General features: G+C 39.4%; 2 protein-coding genes across 10 annotated transcripts in view; one reads left to right on the forward strand and one right to left on the reverse strand.

The window, feature by feature from the left end:
- Positions 1–7,405, forward strand: LOC123503565 (NADPH:adrenodoxin oxidoreductase, mitochondrial-like). 3 transcript variants are annotated; one of them, XM_045253440.1, is made up of 10 exons: positions 1–242; positions 2,000–2,135; positions 2,355–2,573; positions 2,900–3,115; positions 3,239–3,431; positions 3,705–3,894; positions 4,043–4,221; positions 4,563–4,736; positions 4,998–5,150; positions 7,240–7,405. In XM_045253440.1, the coding sequence occupies exons 2-9, from the start codon at positions 2,001–2,003 to the stop codon at positions 5,129–5,131; spliced, it is 1,440 nt and encodes a 479-aa protein (XP_045109375.1). In that variant the 5' UTR covers positions 1–242; position 2,000; the 3' UTR covers positions 5,132–5,150; positions 7,240–7,405. The 3 variants fall into 3 exon arrangements, with proteins under 3 accessions (XP_045109375.1, XP_045109377.1, XP_045109376.1); XM_045253442.1 differs by having other exon boundaries at positions 4,998–5,134; XM_045253441.1 differs by lacking the exon at positions 1–242 and adding an exon at positions 527–867.
- Positions 4,928–14,599, reverse strand: part of LOC123503563 (periodic tryptophan protein 2 homolog) — a 13,091-nt gene continuing 3,419 nt past the window's right edge. For 4 of the 7 annotated variants that reach the window (XM_045253433.1, XM_045253431.1, XM_045253434.1 and 1 more), the window contains exons 3-19: positions 13,606–13,813; positions 13,175–13,303; positions 12,936–13,053; positions 12,083–12,227; positions 11,749–11,923; positions 11,095–11,303; positions 10,416–10,731; positions 9,896–10,071; positions 9,533–9,689; positions 9,068–9,248; positions 8,612–8,759; positions 7,493–7,670; positions 7,215–7,358; positions 7,015–7,089; positions 6,592–6,817; positions 5,692–5,881; positions 4,928–5,113 (exon numbers count right to left, since the gene is read on the reverse strand). In XM_045253433.1, coding sequence (XP_045109368.1) covers positions 5,710–5,881; positions 6,592–6,817; positions 7,015–7,089; positions 7,215–7,358; positions 7,493–7,670; positions 8,612–8,759; positions 9,068–9,248; positions 9,533–9,689; positions 9,896–10,071; positions 10,416–10,731; positions 11,095–11,303; positions 11,749–11,923; positions 12,083–12,227; positions 12,936–13,053; positions 13,175–13,303; positions 13,606–13,813 — 2,757 coding nt within the window. In that variant the 3' untranslated portion in view covers positions 4,928–5,113; positions 5,692–5,709. Of the gene's footprint in view, positions 5,114–5,686; positions 5,882–6,591; positions 6,818–7,014; positions 7,090–7,214; positions 7,359–7,492; positions 7,671–8,611; positions 8,760–9,067; positions 9,249–9,532; positions 9,690–9,895; positions 10,072–10,415; positions 10,732–11,094; positions 11,304–11,748; positions 11,924–12,082; positions 12,228–12,935; positions 13,054–13,174; positions 13,304–13,605; positions 13,814–14,599 lie in introns of all 7 variants that reach the window. The other 3 variants (XM_045253437.1, XM_045253438.1, XM_045253436.1) reach the window with 3 other exon arrangements.

Below are 14,599 nucleotides of genomic sequence, written 5' to 3' on the forward strand. Positions count from 1 at the left end.
AACATGTATTTCATCATTGGACATTGAACAGCTGACTGGCGTGGGTTGAGAGTGTGATGTAACCAGCGCCGCTCGTCCAAGTGCTCGTGTTGGCAGTGGACGATGTGACACCAAGAATCGTGAATCATATAGTATATACTAGATAGTAATGATGTTTAGGCATATGACTGAAGTAAAGTCGTGACACTCAAGACGTAGCCACCGCCTTCCTAGCGAGAGTGCCCGGGCCCCTGTCTCACCAGGTTAGTCTTATCAGTTGGTGATTGTTCATGAGATGTATGTACTTTCGCAAACAGGGCTTTTTCAAGTGCTCCTTACTCAATTTATAGTTTCACCTAACTAACTATTTTCTGGTGTGGTTCTTTTTCTCTGGCGAGGTGTTGTGAGTAGGTTATTCTACATCATGTTTATGAAGTTTTCAGGCGCAAGTTTGTAGTGATGTTTTGGAAAAATCAGCACCGCCTAACAATTCTGCGGTAGTTTTCTTCAGTTTTCCTCCCCTTCTTCTTGTGGCTGTTTACATTAGTGGGACATTGTGGTGTGACTGGTGTCTATACATCACGTGTCACGGACGTCCAGTGAGAACCCTCCATGCCGGTAGTTAGTAATTACTAGATGACGTATCACGGCTAAACCAATCACTGGCGTTGGACTCAAAAGGACATCCAATGAGAGCCCGCCATGCATTTGTTTCACGTAAGGGTGAACCACGTTTGTGTCTAGTACCTATAAGCTGCAGTCACCATGGTTGCCTGCTGCTCTGATTGTGGCTTCAGGCTTTTTGAGTTGTATCACCGCTACACCGGGAACGCAGGAGAATTGTTTGACTTGTGTGTGCATCATGGGTTGATTTTGCTTCCCAGAATGGTGAGTAATACCAGACATTTTTGTGATTTCCTTGAAGGTGTGCAGTGCCCTGTTAGGAGGAGACACCTGTGTTAAGTGTTGCTGTTATTTTTATTTTTGTTAATGTAATCGAAAGGTACTAGTGCAGCAAGGCCACATAAGGAGGGGTGGCATGCACTTGGTGAGAAGAATTGCCATTGCTTTGCTATAAGTTGAAATTAGGTTAGGTTTGGTTAGTAACCGTTAGGATTGTTAGGTTAGGTTATTTGGTTAGTAACCGTCTGGGTGAACAGTTAGGTTATAATGTTGGGTTTGGTTAGGACCCCATTTGGGTTTTTGCTAAATATAGCAGATACAGCCACAAATGTAGGGAATCATTGGTAAATGTTTTGCTTGAAATGGTATTTCCTCCCTTAGTCTTTAAAATTGTCAAAAGTTGTCTAGGTAAATTTACAGTTTCAACCATTATACCCTATCTTTTATTTCTTTTTCCCTATGTCTAACAAGCTTGGGGACCTCCTGGGAAAGTGGGGATTTTGGGTGGGGAAGCAAAGCTGAACCTAAATTCTATCCTGATATTATTATTAATTTCCAATAGGGTAAAATGGGATTAGAAATGCTCATAGACCTCACTTAAACTTACCTAACCTAACCTAAATTCTGTACTGAAGTTATTATTAATTTCCCATAGGGTAAAAAAGGATTAGAATTGCTCGTAGAAGTGTGATTAAGACAGTGAGAATGTGTATAGTTACGTATGGCGTATTGTTTGAAACTGCAATAATACCGTTGTCTATTTTAGCTTTCCCAATCCAAAACTTCATCTTCCATCAAAGTCTCCAAGCTTACTGTTCTTATTGGTGATATCAGAATTGTGCACTACCACAATCAGAACAGACCTGAGTAAATATTTATAATCCAGCCACATCAGATACAAACACGAAATATGCATGTCATGTAGGGGGGCCAGTGACCTTGTCATAAACATAGAGAGATTTGTGGGGCACACATAGTTTAATTTGCATGATTGAAGGAACAATAGGCTTAGAGAATAAGTAGCTACAATTTTTTTTTAACTGCTTTAGATTACATATTTCTGAAAGTGTACAGAAGTAATATCAAGATAAATTCATTATCTTTACAATGCCTCCAGGATGCTGGGTGTTGGTAGAATGCTTGTGCCTCGGGGGCTAGTGTTGGTCCGTAGTGCCTACATGTCCACCGTGCCTCGGGTGTGTGTTGTTGGCAGTGGCCCTGCAGGATTTTACACAGCCCAACAAATTTTGAAGGTAAAGATTGTTGTGGGGATGCTGAAGCATATCCTTTAAAAATCATTTGTCTACAAGATAAGCAAGGATAAGTAAGGTGCAGTCAAATTAGGATAATGTATGGCATCATGTCTTATTTCCATTTTTAAGCAAAATGAATATAACAAAATCTCAAGACAAATATTCTGAAAAACTATTCAATTTCCACTCTAGTATTTGATGAATCTCTATTACTTTCAGAGTCATGCCACCGCCCAGGTTGACATGTATGAAAAGCTTCCAACACCTTTTGGTTTGGTGCGCTATGGTGTTGCACCAGACCATCAGGAAGTCAAGAACTGCATCCATACCTTCACCCAGACTGCCTCACAGGATAGGTTTACTTTCCTTGGCAATGTTGAAGTGGGTCGTGATGTGATGTTGGATCAGTTGAGGGCAGCATACCATTCTGTTGTACTGGTGGGTTGGCATTGGCTCATTGTTTCATACAATGTGTTACTTTGTATTTATAGATAAAAGAAGAGAGATAAGATGAAGTATTGCTGGATTATACAATGTTAAATGTAACATTGTGAAAGGATCATACTAGCTACATATGTGGACTACACTGTCGATTTGAAAGAGGTTCCTTTAATGAACAGAAATAGTTGTATCGTACTACATTTTGTGTATCTTTTTCAGTATTTGTTGTACCATTAATGTGAAAGTTTTTGTAATTATGCACCAATGACTGGAGATTTATTTTTCTACTAGGGGTGACTATTACTATCTGCTTGATTTTCCAGGCTTATGGTGCTGCAGAAGATCGTCCTTTGGGGATCCCAGGGGAGTTGCTGCCCAATGTCCTCTCTGCTCGCTGCTTTGTTGGCTGGTACAATGGCCTTCCTGAGGATGCCAATATTAATATCAATCTGAACACTGACTCTGCTGTTGTTGTTGGTCAGGGAAATGTTGCCATTGATGTTGCCAGAATTCTTCTAACACCTATTGATATTTTGAAGGTCAGTCAAGTAGCCTACAAACATGTAATTAGCCTATTGAATATTAACCTTTATTTTGTACTTTTCAATATTTTAGTAAGTTTTTATTATGCATGTACATTTAAAACCTTTTTGAGTTTACAGAAGACAGATATCCCAGAAAGTGTGCTAGCAAGTCTGGCTGAGAGTCGAGTAAGACATGTGACACTGGTTGGCCGGCGAGGGCCAGAACATGTGGCCTTTACGATCAAGGAGCTGCGGGAGATGGTCAATTTGGCTGGTTGTCGGCCCAGTTTGCAAGCAAGTGACTATCAGCACCTACGTCACCTCATTCCAAGTAAGCTGTTGTTTGGTTGTGTGATTGTTGTATGCTTTTGGCAGTACTTTCTCTTTGGTCAGGGTCCAAGAAGCTAAGAGTAGTGTGAATGACGATGAATATGAAAGTTGTGTGCTTTGTCATGGGTACCGTCTTTTTTTTTTTTTTTTTTTTGCAAGAGAAATGTTGGTGTATATATGTTTATAGAATTCTCTTATGTATCTTACAAAACATGAACGAATGTATTCAGTCATTAAATTTGAATGTGACAGGCCAGCCTGGATTCATCGCCAGATTTACCGCGACCACGCAAGAGGTTATTGGAACTTTTGGCAAAGACAGCACTAGAAGAGCCAAACCCTAAACTGGCAGCATCCTATGCCTCAGCAACAAGACAGTGGAGCCTCCAGTTTCTCCGAAGTCCAGTGGAGGTGTTGGCATCAGAGGATGGCAGTGTGTCTGGGTTGAAGTTGGCCAAGAACAAGTATGTCAGTGCTTACAGCAAGAAAATTTATGAACATAGATCAATGTAGCTTTAATGGGATCTTGAGAGTAATAACCAAATGTAGGTGATGGATAATTATCAGATAATGATTATTACCAATAGTCATTATTTCACTTTACTTCAACAGGTTGGAGGGAAAAGAGGGACAACAGAGGGCAGTTGCCACTAAAGAGACAGAAATTTTGGAGTGTGGTTTGGTGCTTCGTAGCATTGGGTACCGTGGTTGTGCTGTTGATGCATCTCTACCCTTTGACCACCACACTGCCACCATAGCTAACAAAGAAGGCAGAGTCACAGACCAGCCTGGTAAGTTCAGTAGACTACAGTCAGCAGACTTTGGAAACATTTACCATGAAGTATGATATCTATTTGAGAATACAAATAAAAGGTTTCCTTTTTGGTTCATGTGGATGTGGACAGAGCAGGATATGCCTCAGCTCATGACTTGAGAGCTTAGATCTTCGGTATGATTTAATCTTGGGGCATGAGGAATTTTTTTTTTTTTATGTATATGGGTGGATGCAAGGTCTGTTTAGGTAGTTATATTTATCTAGTTTTATATTATAGGGTTTGGAACAGGGCTCATAGTAACTTGTCACTATGCTGGTTTTCTTTCAGCTGAAATATGTACAAAATTGCATTTTCAGGATTGTATGTTAGTGGGTGGATTGCCACAGGACCAGTGGGAGTTATTTTGTCCACCATGACTAGTGGCTTCACTACAGGCAAAGCTGTAGTGGCAGATATTCAGGCTGCAACTGTAGACATAAATCAACATAAAGAGGGAAAGACTGCTATTCACAGACTTTTGGCCGAAAAAGGTTCGTGGACTCTTGGTTAAACGTATACAAATCCAAAAGAGTGTAAGGCATCAATAATACATTGGGATTTGGTGTTCATGTGTAGGAACCCAAACCCATTATTGTGTGATATTTCCTGAACACTTACAGGATTTTGTCTTAATATAACTCCTGTATTTACAAGAATTACATATATGTAGGATTATACTGTTTTGATAAAGACACCACATTTATTTATAAATTTACATACATACACACACTCTCTCTCTCTCTCTGCCTCAGGGATACAGGTAGTATCCTTCAAGCAGTGGCAGCAGCTGGACCAACACGAGATGCTAGCTGGGGCCAGGTTGGGCAAGCCTCGGGAGAAGGTAACCACGCTGCACAGAATGATGGAGCTGTCACACAGTGATTGAAATGTAATTAGAGGTTGTGGTAAGTGTGAATGAAGTAGGTGTAGAAAAAATGGCAGTAATGTAGGGAGGCGGTGGCATAGTGGATGAGGTGGTGAGCATGGGATTGGGCAGACGTCCATGCGTAGATTCGAATCCCACCACGTACACTTTGCCATTTGTCGAGTGGTTTAAAAGTTACGTAGGTGTCACCATGATACCCAGGCTCTAGGTGGTTACACCCAAGATGGTGGTGATCTGGGCCCTAATATGGATACCACTATAAATCAAATTTAGTATTGCATTGCATGTGTTGCTTCAGAAGATCTAAAACAATGGAGGGAGGGAGAGAGAAGGGCAGCAAGATGGATATTAGTATCTTAACTCTTCCACTGCAATACAAAACAGTTAAGAGCACCAGAATTGTGTGAAATCTTTTAAGTACCTACAAGAAAGGAAACCCTCCCCCCTCCCTCCCTCCCTATAAGTGACTACAAAAAAGGAAACCTCTCCCCCTCCCTATAAGCAAATACAAAAAAAAAAAGGAAATCTCTCTTCCCTTCCCTTTCTGAAAAGCACCTTACAGGTTTGTTTGGGTAGTATCATAAGCTTAGGTCTTCATCAAACAAATCCTCTATCTGTTCTTCACTGGGCACTACATGGGAGTCTTCATCTTCCTCTTGTTCTTCTTTAGGGGTGTTATCAGTCTTTCGTTTCTTTCTCAGCGATGCTTGTGACAGGAGATAGCTTAACATGTATTCATTGTGGCTGCATCTAGTAAAAAAAATGGGAGATAAATTAATATGTATTCATTGTGGTTGCATCTAGTAAAAAAATATTGGGTGTACAAAAATATTTTGATGGCTAAATTATAAAATTTCTTTTAGACATTACAACATGATAAATATTTGAGGCCCAGCGTGCTATAGTATATACCCAAGCGCCATCCTGCTCAAATTTGAGATAATGCTATCACACGGTCAATCAGACCATATACTTTCATGTGGACGAGGTGGATGTGAAGAAATACAAGATAATATACGTGAAAAACCCAATAGAAATTTCTTGGGTTTACATCTTTAGCACTCGGCACACGTATTTTTATGCAGTGCGCGAGGTAAAAAAATATTTTATGGCAATAGCTTAACAAAATCATTATCAAACACTCTATTGACACTCACCATCATTGTACAACATAAAACACACTAACCTCTGCCAGGTGTAATGGTTCTTGCATAAAATGAAAACTTTTTTGCCAATTCCTCATCTTTTTTGGTTAATGATGGGGGGGAGGGGGAGTGCAAACCCCATTACCCTAGATGTAATACTCTTCATGATATCAAAAACTTTGAACTCGATTTCTGAGACTTTTTAAAAATGGTGGATGGGTATACGTACATACTACAGTACGTGCGGCCTCATTTGTCTTTGACAAGTTGCAGTTCACAACAAGCCTGGGAATGAAAACTCCTTTAATTACTTACACTTTGCTGAGGTTGGTGTGGTGAAGAACAAGAGATTTTTGTAGTCCATTAAGGACACTCATAATTTGAGGGGAGCGAGTCTTGAGGTTGTTGCCGTGGGAGGTAACCAGTGCTGTAGCCCAGTGGCTGTAGAGCCCAATGTGTCTAGTAGATTCTATTGCTTCTGCTATGTAAGCAAGCACTCCTTCCACATATAACTGTGTCAGGTTGCTCACCACAACATTAACTGAAATTCCCGAAGGAACTTAGTCAAATATGACAAAGTAAAAGAAAGGTTCTAGTGATGTTTGGCCGAGACCCCACAAGTCTTCTATCAGATTGGGGATAATTATTAAATCTATCATACTGAAGTTCTTTCATAATGAAGTTCCCCCAGTTGATTGAAAAATTAGCAATATGTATGTGCACACTTAAGATACCTACTTGATTGTACTGGAATGGTTTCGATGACCTCTTGTTTCAGGGTGTTGATGTTCAAACGCACAGCCATCATTAGAGCTGCAAAATTTTTTTTGGTTCACTAAAGCAATACTCTCACAAAAAATAACGTGATACAAGGAATCTGACACACCGATAATATAAAAAAAATCATAAGTTTATAATACTACAAATAGTATAATTACCTGTTGAATAATCTTTTTCTTTCAGCTTCTGTTTGATGGCTGATGGGGTGTTGGAGAAGTCAAGGTCCAGTGGGTCAAAAAGCCAGTTGTTGTCAAGAGAATAGACTAAGAGTCCTTCAGTAGTGCTGGCTGCCCAGCTTCTCCCTTGTAGCAACAAAATATTTTATAATATAAAGATTAATATATTACTACTGAAATGTTTGTTACCATGAGTAGCGTTTCAAATTATCCACAGAACATGTTCAAATGAAAAATTAACTTTATATTTCAAGATTTACCAGTAGGAGAGAATGTTAGACAGCTGACACGGACTTCTGGCCTGAAAGCTCTTAGAGACATGTTTCCTTGACGTGTGCCAGGCAGCTTAATGGCCACCTTCTCATTGTTATTATCTCTTTCCTCTATTAATGATAAGTTGATGCCATTTTCTGCCATTTTTCTACGGTTTATGATGTCCTGTAATGGTAAGAAAAGTGTTATTGTCAGGACAGAATGGATGCCACACAAGGGAAGCAGATTCCTTGTTTTCTATTTTTTTTTTTTTTTTTTTTTTTTTTACATTACAAGGGCACTGGCCAAGGGCAAACACAGTGTTGGAAAAAAAAAAAATCCCGCTGGTTGCCAGGCCCTGTTAAAAGAAAAGTAGAAAGAGAAAAAACAGAAAAATCTAAAAGGAGGGTCCAGTTAACGTAAGAGGTGTCTTGACACTCCTCTTTTGAAAGAGTTTAAGTCATAGGCAGGTGGAAATACAGACACAGGTAGAGAGTTCCAGAGTTTACCAGTGTAGGGAATGAAGGAGTGAAGATACTGGTTAACTCTTGCATTAGGAAGATGGACAGAATAGGGATGAGAAGAAGTAGAGAGTCTTGTGCAGCGAGGCCGCAGGAGGGGAAGGCATGCAGTTAGCAAGTTCAGAAGAGCAGACAGCATGAAAACAGCGGTAGAAGACAGATAAAGATGCAACATTGCGGCGGTGACTTAAAGAATCAAGACAGTCAGTTAGAGGAGAAGAGTTGATAAGACGAAAAGCTTTAGATTCCACCTTGTTTAGTAAAGCTGTGTGTGGATCCCCAGACATGAGAGCCATACTCCATACACGGGCGGATAAGGCCCTTGTACAGAGCAAGCAGCTGGGAGGGAGAGAAAAATGGACGAAGACGCCATAGGACACCTAACTTCTTGGAAGCTGATTTAGCAAGAGTAGAGATGTGAAATTTCCAGTTTAGATTTTTAGTGAAGGATAGACCGAGTGTGTTTAATGTAGAGGAGAGGGGAAGTTGAGTGTTATTGAAGAAGAGAGGATAGTTGTCTGGAAGGTTATGTTACTAATATAAATGGAGAAAACAAAAAGTAAACATTAATGTAAGTTATAACAAAATGTCTGAAGCATAACTTACATCCATTGCATCAAAAGATCTGTTCTGAGTCACTTCAAACTTCTTTATCAAGAGTTCATCATCAATGCTGTAGATGCAGACATTTTTACCCTGACCACCTGCTAGGAGACACTTCCCATCAGAACTGTAGCAAATGCTGGTAAATGACCTGAGAAGAAACATTTACTATTATTTATTTGTGTCACCTCCACAAGAGATAAATTACATAAGTATAATTTATAAATAATTAATTTTACTAAAGTTTGGAAGAGTATTCCATATATCACGTAAAATTCAATACTTAGATCTGCCACACTCTACTTTGCCAGCCTCTGGATATCAATCAAAGTAAAATATTAAAATCAGAAATTATTGACTGGAGAGTTATTTAATTAATTTATACCTAAACATTTTCATCCAACTAATTAGTATGATTATAAGGAAACAGATAAATAAGTTTTAATGAAGTATACTTACTTTGCTTGTAAGTTTTTTTTAGCAGTAATTTTATCAGCATCAGCTCTACCAGCACCCAAGTCATTTCTTCCTGTAATGTTACCTTCCTGCTGGCCAGTGGAAGGGTTGAACATGGTGATCTGGCCGTCCATGGTGGCTACAGCAATCTGCTTGCCGTCAGGGCGAATACAAACACACAAACCTGCAAGATATTTTTTTCAATTTAAGACGACTTGCAATTTATCAAGGGAAGAGTGAATACAGGCAAAATTAATGTGAAGATAAGCGACACTGGAATTGCCCTTGGATTGAAGAATAGAATCTAAGTGTAACAAGCAAACAGACATGTGGGAGTGTGAATGTGGTAACTAAATACTTAAATGTCAAATGTTATGAAGAAAGGAAGTGAAGAATAAAGCAGAACTACTTTAAATATTCTCCAAGCTGCATTTCTTGCCTTCCTGCTCCAAGGAAAGCAACACTCACCATCAGATGACAGACCAATGGATTCCTTGGAAGTAGTGTTGGATATTGCATCCCAGACCTTGACAGTGCCGTCCCAACCAGTGGACACCATTAGAGTGCTGCCTGGCTGGCTTGAAAACTGAACACTACTAACAGGACCTTGATGTCCAGCTAAAACCTGCAATACATTATTAAACCATATAATATGTAGAAGCAAGAAGTAATTAACTTCAAATGAACTACAGTGATTTTCCATTCTATATTTCTCTACTGTCTGCAATTCATCATTTTCAAATACATGGTTGTAAAATATAAAGAAATACTTTGAAAAGCATCAGCGTAAAGGTTCATATAATCACTTCTCATTAGTTCAGTGTGACTCACTTCTAAAAGTCTTCCAGTCTGAAGTGACCAAAGGTAAATATCATGGCTGTCTTGGCTCCCTGAAGCCACAAGTTCCCCGCTGCAGTCAACAGTAACACAAGAAAACTGTGTTGGTCGAGTGGAAGTCAGTGTCTTGAAGTTTCTGTAGCGTGTTAGATCAAAAGCTCGCACGGTACCTAAAAGTCGGGATCAAACTCAATATTAGAATGCATAAAACACTTATCTGAGAAATTTTTATTCACTTTTGCTTTGGTATCTTTTGCAAACCTATAACACTCCCATTAATTTTTATAATTCTGAGATTAATTCTTGAAAAATTAAAAAAGTTAACAACTTAATCTAAACAGGCACTCAAAATCAACCACTTTCACTTGAACACCTTCCATGCACCATCACCTTAACCTTATTCCTGTTGACATTAACCTCCAACTATCAAACAATTCCATAATCTAAGCTTGTAATGGAGATGAAACACCCAAGATTGGTATGTACCTATGTAGAACCACACCACGTGACTTACCATCAAGAGACGACGTTATGATGGCCCGGCCACTCTGGGTGAAGGCTAAACCAGTCACTGCTGCTGTGTGTTCTGAGAAAGTCACAAAGCAAAATGAAGTCTGGCAGGACCACAACTTAACCTTTCCGTCTTCTCCACCAGTTGCGAGATTTTGGCCATCAGGGGAGTACAGCACGACCCTCATGTTGTTGAAGTGACCTTGCTGCTTCAAGATAAAACTTTCACTTTGCCACTCCCAAACCACAAGCTGCCCAAGGGAGGACACACCAAGAGCCATCCAGTCACCACTCTGGTTCATTGCTACACTTGTGATGGTCTGGAGAGAGAAAGAAAAAAAATTGATCCAGTGCTTCCAATAGGCAAGTGTGTGTTCTTTTAGACTGAATCACATCATTAGCATCATCACCTGGTGCCTTAATCTCTTCAATACTGAGACACATTTTTACTTTCAGAATTGTGTATAATTAGACCATTTTATTGACATTAAGTAGGGTTCATGGAGGTCAGAAGATTAATGGCCAGAGTCTTCACTCTTTTAATCCCACACACAAGATTCTGAAGGTGTGTAAAATCACCAAATAGTAAGCAAAATGAATATGGAAATAATCATGGTATTGAAGAGGTTAAGCTAAAAATATCATGGTAATTTAAAAACCTGATGTTCCTGAAATTATGTTACCTGGTTGGAAATGTTGAGTGAATGCACTATAGCACCTTTGTCCTTCATGTCCAGCATCACAAAGTCCCCTGAGGCAAAGGCCACCACCAACATGTTAATTCGCTTGTGGTACTGAGCAGCTGTAACCGACACCTTACGCTTGCCCATGTGAGTGTCCATAAATACACGAAAGCGGCGCTTATAAAAGACTTTGGGCAGTTCTGGGTCATCTGTAGATGTGAAAGAATTTAAACATGAGACAGCTTCATCATATGGCAATAATAAATGAAAGGGAAATTAAAAAACTAAGCATGCAAAGGTGGAAGAGATGCTGAAAGTGTAAAAGGGCAATGAGATGAGAGGGACATAGCAAGAGTATATATAAATGCACCAATAGCTCTCCTGTAGAATAAGAGGGGGCTTTAGTTAGACACAGGTTTTACATCAAACTGGCTTAAACAAACTCTTAGGCTTGTATTCTCAAACACTTCTTCACTATTTCAAAAGGCTTTATTTAAATTTGTACAATTTTTTTTCGTGTTTTTATGGTTCAAGAAGATTGACAAGATTTCTACATTATCAACAGGGGAAACAATCTAGAAAACCCTGATAATCATCTTTGTGGCCTTTGAAAATAGTTGTAGTGAGAGACTAATACTTTAATTTAATACATACCTTCTTCCTTTGGTTCTTTGGTGGTTGTTTTTTCCTCGTCCTCAGGTAAGGGAATGTCATCTTCTCCTTCATCTGCAGCATTCTTTGCCTTTGGCTTGTACAAATCCTTCTCTGGGATAAGGCCATCAACATCTACACTACAGTCCCAAGCATTGATGTGGCCGTCTGCACTAACCTGTGATGAGAGAGAGAGAGAGAGAGAGAGAGAGAGAGAGAGAGAGAGAGAGAGAGAGAGAATTTTATTATTTCAGGGGAGAGGATAAATAACTATCTGCCTAAACATGAACATAACAGAAACACAAACATTCTTAGCAATCCAAACAAGCAAGCTTACCGTACACAAGTCGTATGTCTTCTCTTCAAAGAATGTGCCAACAACTGTATCTTTAATCCCACCAATTGAATATTCCTTAAGGTTTTTGAATTTTGTCAGTGCACAGATGCGAGTCGTCATGTCTCGAGACCCAACAGCAAGGAGTCTGAGGAGGAGAGATGAAACATTACTATTGATGACCTGATTTCTCAAGTGTGGTGGTTCTATTCACTGATCTTTGTGAAGGCAGAAGACTTGATAATGAAAAGGTGTTGTGTTACTGAAAAACATTTATAAAGACATTTGTCCCTGTCTTTTGGTTAACTTCGGTGACGCCGTGGTACAGTGGAACCATGCGTGCTTTGAAGTCCGCAGTGTCTCCAAGCGCACGGGTTCGAATCCTGTCCACGGTCAGAGTGTAGGTTGGGCTTCCTCACTCGGGGCAACGGTTTCCTAGCGGGTGGGCTTTGAGATAGGAGGTACCCGAAAAAAGTACCCCCTTTAGCCCATAAATTCCCGTGAAAAGCCCACATGGTATAAATAAAAAAAAAAAAACTATTGATTTCTAAGGGAACTAGCAATTAAATGGGCCTCTTTTTAATTTCTTGTTGCCCTTGGCCAGTTTTTCTTTACATAAAAAAAATCAAGCTGACTATATATGGATAAACAATGCTATAATCAACCAAGAGCTGTGGCATTGAAAATGGAACCCTTATAATTTTACCCTCACTTTTAATTCCTTATATAAAGTGACAACCTGATAATTTTTTCCTTCATGTTCACCTTACTGCCCACTTTCTGGCTTTTACTGAGTACCTGCATACAATATTATAGTTACTTTAGAAGTCAAGTTACAGCCAAGTCTCAGCAGTACCTGGAATCATGAGACCAGTCCAAGCAGGTGGTATCATCAAAGGCTCCATGGAACACTCTCTCCATCACAAAGGGGTCAAAAATCCTCTTATTTGAACCAGGAGCAATATACACAAACACTGAAAAAGATGGCAAGGATTATTTCAAATGCATTACTGTACTGTACTGATTTCCTCTAATTAAAATTAATATATATTCATGAAGCAATCAATCAAGCAACAGAGAGCCTGGATGCCCCACCTCCATTCTCTTTGGTGAGGGCGAAGTGCTTGCCATCTGGACTAAACTTAATACTCTTGATTGGCCGATTGAAGCGTTTCCGGTACAATACATTACGGAAGTTCAAGTTGATGATGTGCACTTCCCCATCTGGTGGCAGAATATGACGTTTTAAATTGTATAAGATTAACAGATTAATATACTAACATGTAATGTAATCTACATAATAAATACTTCACAAATATCCAGTATTATCCAGTACTATCCACAAAACATAATAAAAAAAAGCTAAAGGAATGCGATTAGTAGCCTTAATTGAAGGTTCTGGACAAACATTGGTCAAGAGTGAAAAGTGATATCCTATTGGTTGTTCAGTGCTTATATGAACAATGTTTGAAGGGAGATATGAGTGAAGAATATAAAGTTAGGCTCTAATACTATAACATATATACCTTCTTCTGCAGCTATCAAAATTATGCCATTTGGAGCCAGTGCCAGTGTTGTGTAGTTGTATCTGGCTTCAATGGGCAGTGTGTGGGCACGGTTGTTGCGAAGATCATACACCGAGATCTTATTGCCAACAGGACATATGACAGTGTTGCCATCATGGGAGAATATTATGTCTCCTAGTCTGTAAACTGTTCCCAGAAGATTTGAGAACTGAAAAGGAAGATTTTAATTTATACAAGAATATTCAGAATGCAATAACTTGATAAGGAAAGAACATCAAACTTAATAAAAAGGAACTTAATAAGATAGATAGATATAGCTAAACAGAAGAAAGGCTGACAGAAAAGAGATACGATTGCTTCAGTGCCGATGCTGTTTCTTTCCAGTCCGTGTTGTTCTGTCTTGGAATCCTCTTCCCTCTGCAGTTGTTGAGCTGAGAGACCTTGGTGCTTCTAAGGCTGCACTAAAAAATCTTCTTGCCAGAAGCTTCATGACTTATTATCCCTACCCATGCAAAATGAACTAGCAATGCACTTTCTGGCCAGCATCTTATTTGCCTATGTTCTGGTATTTGAAAAGCTTAGATAGGTTGGCACATTGGCTGGTGAGACCTCTCAGCTTTTTATTTGACGGTTGACTTAAGCATGGCTCATAGGGAAAGGTCATCCAGATAAGAAAGCCAGGTAAATGAACAATCTACTGAGCAAAGGATAATTTTACAGGATACCAATATTTAGAGAGTTCTATAGAGATCTGCCTTTTGCCTCTCTTGCTTGAAGTACACATCCTGCAACAACTGTGTCTCATAACTGCTGTGTACAGTACTCACCTAACTCAAGACTCTAAATACCAAACAGGTGAAGGCATTCCCTAACTCATCAAAATAACGCTCACAATTATGACGTGTACTTAAGCCAAGCCACTTCGTCCACCTGCACTAATAACCACAGTTTCATAGGAAAGTTAATCGTTTCCCATAAGTTCCCAACATTTTGT

This window comes from Portunus trituberculatus, chromosome 14 (genome assembly GCF_017591435.1).
Source record: "Portunus trituberculatus isolate SZX2019 chromosome 14, ASM1759143v1, whole genome shotgun sequence".
Taxonomy (NCBI): Eukaryota; Metazoa; Arthropoda; class Malacostraca; order Decapoda; family Portunidae; genus Portunus; species Portunus trituberculatus.